At 35.6% G+C, this 16,441-nt stretch overlaps 1 protein-coding gene across 1 annotated transcript; it reads left to right on the plus strand.

Moving 5' to 3' along the window:
• Positions 1-11,825: 11,825 nt before the first annotated feature.
• LOC108288273 (olfactory receptor 2D2) lies at positions 11,826-12,921 on the plus strand. Its single transcript, XM_017507158.2, has one exon. The coding sequence runs from the start codon at positions 11,919-11,921 to the stop codon at positions 12,864-12,866; it is 948 nt and encodes a 315-aa protein (XP_017362647.1). The 5' UTR covers positions 11,826-11,918; the 3' UTR covers positions 12,867-12,921.
• Positions 12,922-16,441: the final 3,520 nt, after the last annotated feature.

Raw genomic sequence — 16,441 nt, forward strand, 5'->3', positions numbered from 1 at the left:
TATGGAAGGGAGCAACTTCTGTGTCTGCAGATCCACACTTCAAGGATATTCACCTGTGTGTAGGTTGACCCCTGAGCAATTCCTCCCAAAGAATTGTACTAGAGTCATCCTAGGAGTCTCACTTCATTACAAGCCTTTTTACTTTACTCAAGGTACAAATTCTGATTCTCCTAGGCTCCACTTCTGAACAACGGATTCTCCTTTGAGAAAATAATTAAAGGTGAGGTCCTGAGAATTATGTCAACAGGACATTCCCTGGAGCTTTTAGAGCCCTAAACTTTATTATCTTTTTCCATCCTCTGAGACACGCTGAGGCACTTTTCATTAGTTTGAAACCACAGACTAAAGTTTCTAAATCATACTCACCCTTCTTCCAAACCTTACACCATTGTCATTTAAAATGGCATCAACAGATATATTCTCAGGGGTTCATAAGTTTTCAAACTTGTGTCTTTGTTTATATGGTAATTAAATAAAAACGAAAATGAGCAAGGAGTGCTGGATGCTGACTTTCAAATTGACTAATGCAACTTGATTTCAGACCTTGTCCTTTCATTTTAGTTCATGGTTGTTTGAGTGCTGTGTGAACACCTTGCGTAGTGGAGTTCAATTTGGTTAGCACTGTCCTAATATCAACATGACAATGAAGGCTATAAATGTGTTGTTATAATAAAGTTGCATGCTTTTACTGGTTGGGGGGAAAATCACAGAGCAAACTCAAAGGCACAATCAGGGAAATAATAAAGATAAAAGGATAAATAAACCAAATAGATAAAATAAAAATAAGATTAATAACACCTCAAACTTGTTCTTTGTGGAAATTACTAAGTCAAAACTCTGTCAAATTAATTTTAAAAGTGAAAAGAGTGAAGTAGGGGACTCCAATGGGCTATCATTCCTCCAAAGAAATACCAGAAAAGGAAAAAGCCATTCAAAATACTATTAGAACATTTATCTGAATTCTGCAAAACAGTCAGATGTTTATAGCAACAACTTAATATTTAGTTCAGAAAAGACAGCTGAAACTAAGTAGGAGAGCTTTGTGTTATAAGAAACACACAAAATAATGACAATATTAGAGACCAAACTTACTGGCAGATCACTTGAGGTCAGGAGTTCAAGACCAGCCTGGGTAATATGGTGAAACCACATCTCTACTAAAAATACAAAAATTAGCTGTGCATGGTGGCACGCACCTGTAGTCTCAGCTACTTGGGAGACTGAGGCAGGAGAATCACTTGAGCCTGGGAGGCAGAGGTTGCAGTAAGCCAAGATCACACAACTGCACTCCAGCCTGGGTGACAGAGTAAGACTCTGTCTTAAAAAAAATAAAAAACAAGATAAAAAGAAAATAAAATGCATGAAGTGAACCAAAGGCTTTGTTAATTCTTCAAGTAAGAAAAATCAAAGCTGACTTTCTTGCAAACTATGCAGAATAATGTTTTTCTCTTATAATACATTGTTTTTGGATAAAAACAAAAGCCACCATTTTTATTTAAAAATACCTTTTAAAAGGAGAAATCACACAAAAAATAGAGTATTTAAAAATAACTACAGATAAAATTTCATTAAATGAAAAACTAGTACAAACAATTACATGCCAATAAATTTTAAAACAGAGGAAGTGAGTAAATTCATTAGAAAGATATAAAATGCAAAATAATATATAAAATAATTGATACAACTGAATGATTGTATCAATGACAAATACCACTGAACTTGAAATGACAAATATCACTGAAAATAAAACTGCAAATACCTCCCCTAATATACTCCAGGTCTGAGTAGTTTTATAGTTGAGTTATACCAGACTTTCATGAAGCCATTCATTATTTTCTTTATGTATTTTCCCTAAAAGTAGGGAAAAGGAGTTAATTCTTCCTGTCTTATTTGACAAGGCTTGTGTAAACTTAAGTAGTACAAAACTACATAATAGTATAAATAAGAAGAGTAAAATTTGGATTCATTTTACTTATGAGTCAATGCAAAAGCCTTAACTAAAATTAGAGCTAATTGAATCTACAAGTTTTTAAAAAATAAAACACTATGATGAAATGTGGTTTCTGTCTGGAATGTAAATATGTCTCAACATCAGAAACCCTACAAAGAAATTTATGAATTATACTGAAGGATAAAAATCAGATAATAATCTCAGTGATGTAGGAAAAACATTTGCTAAACATTTCAGGAATGTACCACATATGTCTGCCAGATAATTATTTTTTTTGGGCTCTATCTTTAACAATAATTACTATAACATAGAATAAGCAAGTATAAGGTGACCAAGTAATTGCCAGATTTTTTCCCAGGGTGACTACACTTCTCTACATTTTTCCCAACTGTAAATCAGTGTTATATTCTACTTTTTCTGTCAATACTTTATAGTATCTGACTTTTAAATAGCTATATGCCTATTAGATATGTTTTTGTTGCTCTAATTTGCATACCTTTGATTGCTGATGAATTTGAGTATTGCTTTATATTCTTGTAGCCCAATGAAATTACTTTTTAATAAATTACTTTTTTATTACCTCTGACCTTTTTTTCTTTCGGGGGTTTCCTCCTCGTTTATTGGTTTTTAGAAGTTTATTGTGAATTCCTGATATTAGATTTTTATTTCTTTTTGGTTTTAAACAGTGCAAATATCTCATCTATTCTTTTATCTATCTTTCGGTTTTGTCTATGATGTCCTTCATTGAAGACAAATACCAGATTTTCATAAAATCAAATTTATCAAAATTTTTATTATGGTTTATGTTTAGAAGGTCCTCACTCTAGGTCAGGAAGATGTTCTATGTTTTATTCAATTGTGCCCTTGTTGTCTTGTAACTTTTAGATATTTAATTCATTTAGAGTTTACCTTCTTCTATCATGTTAGGTAGGAATTCAGCTTTATTTTTCTCTATGTAATAAACCCATTTTACCAACATTATTTAATAAATTATTTTCCCTTCCCTGATGATTTTTGGACTTAACTTCATTGTACATTAGATTTCCATATGGGTCTATGAAAATGTTGTGTACTTTTTCAACCCCCAGCAACTTAAATTAAATGCTTAACTCCATTTTTCTCTTTTTTCTCTCTGTTTTTAATGAGGTATTACTTATATACAATAATATGTACCAGTCTTAAGTCTAGCTCAAGAAATGTTAACATATGTAATGTATGTAACCATTACATAAATTAGAATGTAGAACATTCACAGCACAAGACTCCCAGTTAAATCTAAATCATCACTCCCTCAAAGGTAATCATTAGTTGGAATTCTAAAAATATAAATTAGTTTTGCCTGTTTTTGAGCTTCAGATAACTGGAGTTATACAGTGTACACTTCTTTATGTGCCTGGCTTCTTCACTAAAACATCACTGTGTAGATTCATCTATATAATTGTTTGCAGCAGTTCACTTTTAAAAAATTATTTGATAGTATTCCAATGCATGACTGTACCAACATTTATCTTTTCTATTACCCATATAAATTTATAGTTTCCAGGGTGAGATACTATGAATAAAGCTATACTATAAACATCTTTGTACATATTTTTGGTGGATATAAACACTCATCTTGATTAGGTATATGCTCAGGAGTGGCATTGCTGAGTCATAGGGAAGGCATGTTTAGCTTTGTATTCAGAGATACTTCCAGATGGAATTTTTAAATTGACGCTATGAATTTATGCTCCTATAAGCAATGTAAATTGCTCCATATCGTCAGTCATTTTATCCTTTTTGATGAGGATTAGTGGCATTTCACTATGGTTTTAGTTTATATACCCTGGGGGCCAATTATGTGTGCACCATTTCATGTGCTTATTAGCTATTTGTATTTCCTATATTGAAAGTACATGATCAAGTCTTCTGCCCATTTTTAAAAACTGGAAATTTCTGACTTTTCTTATTCATTTTTAGTAGTTCACTGTATTCTGAGCATCACACCTATAGCTTACTGTCAAGTTCTTAAAATAATATGTATATAAATACAGACAAATGTGACAAAATAATAATTGGAGAATCTGAGTAAGGGTGGTATGAGAGTTTTTGTACTACTTAACTTTTTTGAAAATTTAAGACTAACATACCAAATTATAAAATAACAAAACTAAATATAAAATGTATGCATGTATTTCGATGAACTTTCCTTAGTAACTTCATAAATGAACTAACAGAAAAATCAGTAGAGATATGAAGATTTTTAACCACCCAATCGACAAACTTGACCTAATAGAATATTCTGCTCAGGTTTTGTGAGAGCTGGTCCATGTTCAGTTGACTTTTTGTCTTAGGATAGTCATTATTCAGGAGCTGCAACTGAAAGAACAGGATTTCTGCCAAAGGCTCTCTTCTTTTCAGACCCTGATCTTCATTCCCTCCACTCATGCCCAACACACTTCAAGTACTCTTTGGAGGAATTTTAAAAAGATAATTAGAGTACTTGAAGGTTTTTCAGCCTCTCATCTTTCTGGGCAGTTTAGGATTCATTGATGTATAATAGATTTCCTGAACAATGTCAAAATATGACATCTGCCAAAACTCAGATACCTGTTCATAATCTCAATCCCCTAGCCTTGGTTATAATAATTAGAAATAGTATTTACTGAGCTCATACTACATGAATACATTATGTTAATCACATTCATCTAATTATTATTATCTAGGTCACATCACATTCATACTCTACAAATGATAAACTTTCTCAAAATTATACAGCATATGCAGAAGACTTAATTTGCAACCTAGTATTTTTTCATCCAGCAACCAAATACTTAATTGCAACAATACAATGTTTCCCTAAAGAGAACACATGTAAGACTTCATGATGGGACCTGTAAACAGAGATGTGACTGCTAACTGCATGTTATTTTCTGCCCCTTTTATTACCGTTTGGGGACATTCTGAGAGGAAGCACACTCAAGATCACCCCTAATGATTCAGAATTCTCCTGAGCACTTCACCTGCTCCAGAGACTACTTCTAGTATCCCCACCATTCACCTCACTTAAATGGAACTATTGTTGCACAATATACCCTGAAGTCCATGATAAGACCTTTGGATGGAACAGAAGGACATGATGTGGGTATTCCCCTTCCTGCTTTGTTCTTGCCTTGAGATTCTACTGAGCCCTTTGCCTTTATAAAAACACACCTGCTGTCCGCAGTCTGCCCATGCTGCCACCAGTGCACCTGAAGCACTTTCCCATCAATAATGGAGTGCACTTATTGGCTTTCACATGCTAATTTGATCTTTTTTTCTCCATCAAGTGACAAAATATTGGTAAGACTATTAGACGGAGGGGAAGATAAGGCATTAGATGAACAAAGAAAGGATAACTGGAAATATGTTGGGAGTGAATTGGTTTTAACCTCATCATAGATTTGGTTTTTAAAATTCAACTAATTTTGTCCAATAATCTGATTCATAGAGGTAAATCCTCTGTAATAGATTTAGCCAAGGTTTTTTTTTTTTTTTTTCCCACAGTGGATCTACCTTATCAAACCACAATTACAATATGAAATTATATGAGAAGAAGATTCCTAATGTTCACTTTCTGTCGATATGAGCAGAACTTTCATGGAGTCAGTATTGGTCCCTTGGGTAGTGTTCTCATGCCTTGTTGAACTTGATTTGGGAGAAAATAAACAGGTATGGATGATAAGGAATAGGTGATTTGAAGTATGAAGGATCTTGGAATCAGAAGAGAAATTTAGTAATTTTCTCTTGGTTCTTTAGGGATTTACTCAGTCTCCTCTTCCTAAAATTCATATCAGGTTAGATAATGCATGTTTCTGTGACCCTGTATTCCTTTTCCATATCCAGTGACATATTTTATTTTTATAGAAATGAACTCACAAATTTATGTTAAATCTGGACAAAGGCAAAATGAAATGACAGAAAGGTTGACAGTGAACATGATTTTCTTATAGGAGCTTCTTGACCCTGGGAACAGGTTCAAAGTCACCTGGAGGAACATTTTGTCCTCTACATTTGCATGGGAGAATAACATTTTTAAAGAAAAATCAGGAGAGGTTGGGGTGTTGCCTTCTAGTGCATAATCCCAGGGTCAGTGAGAGCTCCTAGCATCTGACAAGTCATAAATCACACTCATCTCTTCCTTACATTCCTCTCTCTATCTCTTGCTACTTTGGCTCAAATGAAATCAGTTCAAGAAACATTTGCTGGACACTTATAATGTATGTGGCTGATCTTATTTTCTGTGAATAAGGACGATTCAGATGTGATCTCTGCCCTTGACTATCTTACAGTCACAGAGAAAGACAAATAATTTTAATATAATTTGTTAAGAGCTGTGTTGGAGATAAGTACAAGATGCTGTAGGTATACTTGTGCATCTAAGATAAACTAGTTGTTTGTGAGTGTGTGTATTGGTACGTGTATGTCTATGTGTATTGCAGGTAGGAATGGGGAAAGTTTGTGGAATTGTTTCCAGAGAATGTTTTTCCTAGGCAGAATCTTTAAAAAATGCATCTGGCTATGGTTATGAGCCAAATGAAGAAGGGATCAAAGTCATAAGCAATGTCCTGTAACTTCACTTTCATTAAATTAGTCACTGACTATAGTCATCACTTTAAATTTCGTGAAAGATGCTTAGTTTCATGCTCTATGTCTTCTTTTGTTAAAACTGAGAAAGATGGTTTGTCTATCATTTAATTTTCCTTGAGATTTGGACACATTATTTATACCATTGCAATCAAATTCTTAAAAGAAAAGAAAATTCTACTCTGGGAAGGGTGAAAATTGTGGCAGAAAGAGGACTGAGTCTGAAGAACTGAGCTGAACCAAAACCTGGAGCCTCTAAGGGCCAACCAGGTAGCACCTTCCACCAGATGGATGGCAATTCAAAGAGTAGTAATGTTTTAATTACTGTGTTCTTAAAATTTATTTTTATATCAGCTGTTTTAATACACTATATTTCTCTTTCGAAGCAATTCTTTGTTAGTTTGATGTATTAGAATATACAGATTCTTTAAACCGATATTTGCTGTGACTCCATGATATTCCAAGGACCACTCCAGGCACTGGGGATGAAACAATTTGGCCCCTCTTCGCTGGAATTCTTTGGTCTTAGGAACTGGGTTTTCAGTCTGTATCCCCAGTCTTTAGCATATGCTTGGTACATAGTATTTGCTTAAAAAATAAGATTGATTGAATATTCAAAGTATGATGGGTGCCCAAGGAAAGTAATGATACCTTGATTTAGTGGGTGTGTCTCTGAGTAGAGGGACTATACTGAGCAAAACACAGTGGGATGTAAAAATGTAGTGTGTTCTAGCTAGGTGGTATGGGATAAGGCTGGAAAGGTTGTCTGAGGATAGATAAGGGAGGATGGAATTAATCTAAATTCAGCGTGGGGCCATAAGAAATCAAGCAGAGATGTAACTCTTCATATTGTTTCATCTACTGAATGATTTGATTTCCCTTGAAATAAAGGTAGACACTTCTATAACAGGTAGGCACTACACTTTTTAGATATTGGCAGCATCTATCAAAAGTAGAGATATGCTTAACCTTCTATCTTTCGTCTTCGATAAAACTTATATCTAGCAATCGGAAGGTTTGTAGTTTACCTTACAGATATATTGGTAACAGTGAAAAACAACATATATATAGGAATGTTCATAATACAATTGTTTGTGGTAGCATAAACAATCTTAATGTTCAATAAGAGAATAGCTAAGTTTTGGTTTAACTGTAGTGTGGAATATAAAGCAATCAATAGCAAGACATAGGTAGAGCTATACATATTGGTCAAGCAGTGTCTCCAAGATAATAGCGATTGTCCAGAAAATTAAGTCACTAACTCATATGTTAATTACAAAAGTGTGTATACTCATGTACATACACACATGCATATTTGAATTCATAGATATCTGGAAAGATGTACACCAAGCTGTGATCTGTGGTTACTAATGGAAAAGTTATTGGACTTGAGGGTGTTTGGAGAGAGACTTACTATTACCATACATTTGGGTGATGCATTTTGGACACACTACACAACTTATCATTTAAAATGTGTAATTCGATAGCTTTTAGAATATTCACAAAGTTGTGCAGCCATCACCACAATCCATTTTAGAACATTTTTGTCACTCCAAAAATAAATCATATACTCCTTAGTCATCATCAAACAGTCCTCCTATACCCCCAGCCCTAGGTAACCATCAATCTACTTTCTTTCTCTATGGATTCGCCTATTCTTTACAGTTAATATAAATGGAAGCATGTAATCTGTCATCCTTTGTGACTACTTTTTTCACTTCACATAATGTTTTTAAGGTTCATCCATGTTGTACCATGTCCAATCCTTTATATGGATATATCCCTTTTTTTTTTTTTTTTTTTTTTTTTAGCTTTCCATTTTCTTGGTAAATAGTCCTTCATCTGTTTTTTTTTAGACAGGGTCTCTCTCTGTCACCTGGGCCTGAAGTGCAGTGGTGTGATCTCGGCTCCCTGCAACCTCTGCCTCCTCAGTTCAAATTAGTCTCTTGCCTTAGCCTCTCAACTGCTTGGGACTACGGGCATGCGCCACAATGCCCAGCTAATTTTTGTATTTTTAGTAGAGACAGGGTTTCATCATATTGGCCAGCTGGTCTCAAACTCTTGACCTCAAGTGATACACCCACCTCAGTCTCCCAAAGTGCTGGGATTACAGGCATGAGCCTCTTCATGCAACCTTTTCTTTATACATTCAAAGACATTTCACTGTGTCTTTGGATCACTGCACTTTTTGACTATTATGAATAATGTTGCCGTAAACATTCATGTATAAGTTTTTGTGTAGAACATATGCTTTCAGTTCTCTTGGGTACATACCTACTGGTGGGATGTCTGATTCATATGATAATCTGCCAGCCGTCCTAGTAGGTATGATGTATGCCATTATGGTTTTGGTTTGCATTTCCTTTATTGCTAATGACATTCAGCATATTTTCATGTGCCTACTGGCCATTTGCATACCTTCTCTGGAAATAATGTCTATTTAGATCCTTTGCCCAGTTATTAATTATATTATTGGCCTTTTTATTACCACATTATGTTTCTTATATATTCTAAATACAAGTCCCTTATCAGATAAATAATTTGCAAAAAATTTCTCCCACTCTGTGGGTTGTCTTTTCACTTCTTTAATGGTGTCTTTTGAAGTACAAACGTTTTTAATTTTGATGATGTCCAATTTATCCATGTTTTTCTTTTGTTCTGAAAATGTATATTGTATATATATTTACAATACAATTAAACCAAATGTTAAAATTAAGTAATTTATAATCTTCAAAACTGAGAAGGAATATAGAGTTCATTTTAGGAGTTAGGTAAGAGATTTTTATCCTTTCAAAGATTTTAGAGTTTGGTGGCACTGGTTTTTATTTTATTACTGAATCAACATCCACACCTCCATTTACCTGATACAATGGTAATATTGTGTAACCATTATGTTTATATGATTTGACATGAGAGTGTTTTTGTTTTGACAGATTTTCCTAGATTTGTAAGAGAGGAGAATAACGTAAAGGATAAAGAAAACATGTATTTTGAGTTTAAAAAGAAACTTTTAAATATTTAACTAATCTGTACATTCTTAAAGTAGAATGGTAAGGTGACATTGTTTTCAGGATTCTTCCTCTGGTAGTTAAAACAAAAGTGGAGAAAAGAAGAGACACTGGGTCAAACTTTTCACAAATTGGTTGTTAGTGGTAACATTGGCCCAGGACAACTGAATTCCCATCTGGAGAAAAGATGTAGGAGAAATCCTAGGAAGTGAGGAAAGGAGTGTAGAGTCCATGGCTAACCAGTAATGTCTAAAGGTGGAAGGGTTATGAATTGAATTTTGTTATACAGATGATGCATGTTGGACTAACTATTTGCTTAAGTCTTTCTGTCTATGAACTGAGCAAGGAGCAATGCTAAAAATCTAAAGCACCAAACGGTTAAGCAGAAGTGAAAAGGGACCTTCCTTCCAATACCAAATTCCGACTTTACTCTTAAGACCAATTATGAGTTGAAATATTTCATTTCTTTGACTCACAGACCAATCCAGATGCTGAGACGCTGTTACTAGATTATGTAGGGTGTAATTATGTCTTTTTTTTTTTTTTTTTTTTTTTTTTGGGGGGTTTTTTTTTTTTTTTTTTTTTTGGGACGGAGTTTCGCTCTTGTTACCCAGGCTGGAGTGCAATGGCGCGATCTCGGCTCACCGCAACCTGCGCCTCCTGGGTTCAGGCAATTCTCCTGCCTCAGCCTCCTCAGTAGCTGGGATTACAGGCAGGCGCTACCATGCCCAGCTAATTTTTTGTATTTTTAGTAGAGACGGGGTTTCACCGTGTTGACCAGGATGGTCTCGATCTCTTGACCTCGTGATCCACCCGCCTCGGCCTCCCAAAGTGCTGGGATTACAGGCTTGAGCCACCGCGCCCGGCCTTTTTTTCTTTTTTTTTTTTTAAAGAAAACTCCTGGGGATTCCTGTAACCCAAGGGAGTTTTTCAACTTGGAGTAAAATGCTACTTCTTTTTTTCCCCCTAACTGAAAGTTGATGTTTCCTTCCAGTTTGAATGCAAGTGACCAACCCACACCAATATTAGAAGTATCTATGACTTTGTCAGCAGTAGAAATTACATGAATTTTTATCTTATACTGCAGCTGTTAAGAGATCTCCAAACATTTAAGCTCATCATTATTTTGAAGTGAAGGTGGTTATTAGACCCACCACTACATTTCAAAACTTTAGTGTATTGATAAAGAAGCACATACATTGCTGTTTACAAATCTGTTTTCTAAAATTATTTTGACAACTGTATTTTGATATAACTGGTTTCTTTGGTAATCCTATATATTTTATTTGATGTATTTAAAACATTATTCTGAGATACTTTCACCAGACAGTTAAAGGATTGATAGCCCAACCTGAGTAGAGGATCTTAAACTTAACACTTTAAATTTATTACACTTCTTTTTGGAACAGCTCCACAAAATTGAATTATTTTTTCCAAATTCTTATAAATCTCTCCAGGGATATTGGCAAACCTTCTAAACAACTCTGCTTTACTATGTGATCACATTATTTACTTATTTAATAGTCATTTATGGAATGAAGTTCTTTGCTGTGTCTTGGACACGGAGTTGAAAAGACATGGACACCATTTCCAAAGGTGCTTTTAATTTTGGGAAGGAGTGGACAGATAATGCATATGATGTTTAGTAGAGAGAGCTGGGGAGTAGTGCTATTTGGGCTGACTATGAAACTAGCCAAGCTGGTAGCTTAAAACGAAAATTATGTTGTGATGGTGTGTCTGTTGTGCTGGAAGTTCATTCACAGTTGAGACTGAACAGAAATTAAGCTGAGGCTTCAGTTAGGATTCCCAAGGGTATCCTGAGTTACCCTTTGGTTTTCCAGCTCCTACAAGACAAGTTAGTTTCTTAAATAAAACATATCACTACTTTGGCTCTTTCTGATTTCTTATACCTTCATGTCTGTCTTTTCAGGGAAAATACAACAGAAATCTACACAATCATAAATGGGTAAGAGGAGATGTGACAAGAGCACCTGAGACTCAGGGGTTTTAGTTAAGAACAAACTGAAATTAAATGGTATAACTTTATAGTTGAATCCAGTCTCTATTTATTATTGTATTATGAAAAGTGTGGTATTCAGAATAAGAAAAATAATGTAAAAAATCTATTCTTGCAAGATGACACCAACAACAAATGCATCATCTTTTAAAGTTTGTTTTACAACACTGAAATGTTCTAATGAAAGAAACATGATCATCTTATGAAGGGGATTCTTGATATTTTCAGTAGCAATTGGGGCAATTCCTAAGCCTGCACCTCTGAATTATATAATTTTATAGATATGCATGCCTATGGTTGGTGCATAGTGACTTCTTACTGAAAAGGGCCACAAACTATGAGACAGATAAATCAGACACAGGTGACAGAATTCCTCCTTCTGGGACTCTCCAATGGCCTGCACACCCAGCAGCTGCTATTTATCTTATTCCTGGGTGTCTACCTGGTCACTGTGTTTGGAAATCTGCTTCTCATGTCCCTTGTTCATATTGACTCCCGACTTCACACACCCATGTATTTTTTTCTCTGCAACTTGTCTCTGGCTGACCTCTGTTTCTCTACCAACATAGTTCCTCAAGCACTAGTCCACCTGCTTTCCAGGAAGAAGGTCATTTCATTCACATGCTGTGCAGCTCAACTTCTGTTTTTCCTCATTTTTGGGTGTACACAGTGTGCCCTTCTGGCAGTGATGTCCTATGATAGATATGTGGCAATCTGCAATCCTCTGCATTACCCTAGCATCATGACCTGGAAAGTGTGTGTCCAGCTGGCCACAGGATCATGGACCAGTGGCATTCTGGTGTCTGTGGTAGACACCACCTTCACACTGAGGCTACCCTACCGAGGCAGTAACAATATTGCTCATTTCTTTTGTGAGGCCCCTGCACTATTGATCTTGGCATCCACAGACACCCACACATCAGAGATGGCCATTTTTCTTATGGGGGTCATGATTCTCCTCATACCTGTATTTCTAATTCTGGTATCCTATGGCCATATCATAGTAACTGTGGTCAAGATGAAGTCAACTGTGGGGAGTCTCAAGGCATTTTCTACCTGTGGCTCCCACCTGATGGTGGTCATACTTTTTTATGGATCAGCAATTGTCACTTACATGACACCCAAGTCTTCCAAACAGCAGGAAAAATTGGTGTCTGTTTTCTATGCAATGGTGACTCCCATGCTTAATCCCCTCATCTACAGCCTGAGAAACAAGGATGTGAAGGGAGCTCTGAGGAAAGTAGCCACAAGGAATTTCCCATGCAAGCTTGGAATCTCACACTGATAGTGAGCTCAGAGACCCTGTTGGCTTCCTACTTCAAAGACTTGCTGGGAAGACATGGAATTAATCCAGGGGGATTGGATTTTGGTGTACTTGTTTTCTCAAGTCACCCACTCATCCCTCTTCCAAGTTGTACTTTTCTTCTTTTTTCTCCTTTCCTTTCCTTCCTTACTCTTCCAAAGCTTTTTAATAAACTTTCACTCCTGCTCTGAAGAAAAAAGTACATATACACCATGGAATACTATGCAACCATAAAAAAGAATGAAATCAAATTATTCACAGAAACATAGATGCAGCTTGAAACCATTATCTTAAGTGAACTAGCACAAAAACAGAAAACCAGATACTTCATGTTCTCACTCATACGTTGGGCACATATGAAGACAAAGATGGAACAATAGATGCTGGGGACTACTAGATTATAGGAGGGAGGGAGAAGCATTTTTAAAAAACTACCTATTACCTACTCATTACCTGGGTGATGGATTCATTTCCAAATCTCAGCATCATACAATATACCTCTGTAACAAACCTGCATGTTTACCCCCGATTCTAAAATACAAGTTAAAAAAAGAAAAACATGCACATTGGATTTGAATTTTCACACCAATATGAAAACAGAATATAAACCATGTCAATAATAATTTTACATGGATGGCATGAAAATAAAATAATATTTTGATATATTGGATAAAATAAATTATATTATTAAAGAGAACTTGCTGGATAGCCGTCTTCTTTGTGAATCTAAAATATGGTAAGACTTAAAGTGATGGATATGGTAATTACACTGATTTGATCATTATACAATGTTTACTTGCACTGAAACATCACACTGTATTCCCAAACTATGTATAATTATGTCTATTGTGAATAAAAATTAATAAAAATATGGTAAGATTTTTATTCTTGAGCCTTATCTATAGACACTCCCTCTATCCTTTATCCCGCATTTCTTTCGTGGAAGGAGAAGGACAATAATTCATGGAGCAATTGGAAGGAGGATATACTTCCTTCTGGTTGGTCCTTTGACACCTGAGTTAAGAAATCTCCTGAGAAACACACACATTTTATAAGCCTAGTAAAATCTACCTTTTTAATAATGCTGTCTATTATCACCTGTCTATCCCAGATCTTACTCCAAGTCCTTTATCTTTTGGTACTTCAGAGTCTCTCTGCATCATCAAATGATCAATAAATTAACAGACATTACTGAATCACTTACTATGGGCTACGTGCTACATGTGCATTGGCATGTGCACCTGTATGTGTGCTTAAATTGGGTAATGAAGAGCATGGGTACAATGAAGCAGAATATGAGCTCTACTGTCCTCACACTCTTTTTAGAAGCATAAGGATCATATTTATCAGGATACACCTTTATAAAGATGAATAAAGGGGTTATGGAAACCAGCAAGAAATAGTGACGTTTTCCAAGAATAATGACATAGACCATGAGTGAGAAGCTCTAACTAATGCTAAGTTTGAATGACTAAGAGGCGGGAATTAGAACCTGAAGAGGGTAGCTATATGCTAAGGGTACAAAACACAAACTGTGGACGTAGGTTATACGAAGGCAAGGAAACCATGAGAAGAACTATTTCTCAAGCCCATTTTCCACCCACCTTACGATACCCTGTTATTGTATTCCAATTAGAAGCCAGGGAACAAGGATCTTTTTTGCATAATCTATAATAGACATCAAACATTCAGAAGCACATAGCAAGCTGAAAAAGGATAGAAGGTAGATCTGAAAAGGTCAACAAGTGAAATACACCACTTTTGTCCTCAGGATCCATTTCTTCTTTCAGTGATTACTTCATGTTCCTAATACAGAAAACACATAAATTTCCCTTAAGAACTCTATCATAGAAGCATGATATCAAGTAGCTCACACTTCTACTTCATACATAAGAGAATAGCTCCCATCATGATTATTTACATAAAAACATTGAAATATGAAGAGCAATAAAAAACAAAATAATTAGAAGAGAACATAGATGCTGTAGCTCCTAATCCTGCACCAGACATAACTTGACAATTACAGCTTGTTCTCTCATTACCCTTTCATGGATTTCTTATTTTCTGCTTTAAGCTCAGCTTGCTGGAGTTTTTTAAATGGGTGTGGCAACCTAAAACGTCTTACCTGTAATATTTGAGTTCTTGATGATTCTGTGTTTATTTTTTTTTAACTATTAGTTTCAGGGGTACATGTGCCAGTTTATTACATAGGTAAATTGTGTGTCACAGGGGTTTGGTATACAGATTCTTTCATCATCCAGGTAATAAGCATAGTACCCCATAGCCAGTTTTTTTTATCCTCACCCCTCTCTTATCCTCCACCCTCAAGTAGGCCACAGTATCTGTTGTTTTATTATTTCTGTCCATGTGTACTCAATGTTAAGCTCCAACTTATAGGTGAGAACATGCAGTATTTGGTTTTCTGTTCCTGTGTTAAGATAGGATAATGGTCTCTAGCACCATCTATGTTGCTGCAAAAGACACAATCTTGTTCTTTTTTATGGCTGTTTAGTATTCCATGGTGTGTATGTATCAGATTTCCTGCTATTGATGGGCATTTAGATTGATTTAGGTCTTTGCTGTTGTAAATAGGTTGATTTAGGTCTTCACTTTTGTGAATAGTGCTGGAATGAACATAACGATGCACATGTCTTTATGGCAGAGCGATCTATATTCCTTTGGGTATATACCCAGTAATGGCATTTTTGGGTCAAATGGTAGTTCTGTTTTTAAGTTATTTGAGAAATCACCAAGCTGCTTTCCACAGTGGCTGAACAAATTTACATTCCCACCAGAGAGGTGTTCTCTCTTCTCCGCAACATTGCCAGCGTCTGGTTTTTGTTGTTGTTGTTTCTTTACTTTTTAATAGTAGCCATTTTGACTGGTATGAGATGGCACCTCATTGTGGTTTTGATTTGCATTTCTCTGATGACCAGTGATGATGAGCATTTTTTCATATGTTTGTTGGCCTCTTGCATGTCTTCTTTTGTAGAGTATCTGTTTGCAGTTTTCAAATGAAGACATACATGAGGCCAACAAACATATGAAAAAATGCTCATCACCACTGGTCATTAGAGAAATGCAAATTAAAACCACATTGAGATACCACCTCACGCCAGTTAGAATGGCGATCATTAAAAAATTTGGAGACAACAGATGCTGGAGAGGATGTGGAGCAACAGGAACACTTTTACACTGTTGGTGGGAGTATAAATTAGTTCAACCATTGTGGAAGACAGTGTGGCTATTCCTCAAGGACCTAGAAATAGAAATTCCATTTGACCCAGCAATCCCATTACTGGATATATACCTGAAGGATTATAAATTGTTCTATTATAAAGACACATGCACATGTATGTTCATTGTGACACTGTTTACAATAGCAAAGACCTGTAAGCAACCCAAATGCCCATCAGTTATAGATTGGACAAAGAAAATTTGGCACATATACACCACGGAATACTATGCAGCCATAAAAAATGAGTTTGTGTCCTTCGTAGGGACATGGATGAATCTGGAAACCATCATTCTCAGCAAACTGACACAAGAACAGAAAA

This window comes from Cebus imitator, unplaced genomic scaffold (genome assembly GCF_001604975.1).
Source record: "Cebus imitator isolate Cc_AM_T3 unplaced genomic scaffold, Cebus_imitator-1.0 Scaffold370, whole genome shotgun sequence".
Taxonomy (NCBI): Eukaryota; Metazoa; Chordata; class Mammalia; order Primates; family Cebidae; genus Cebus; species Cebus imitator.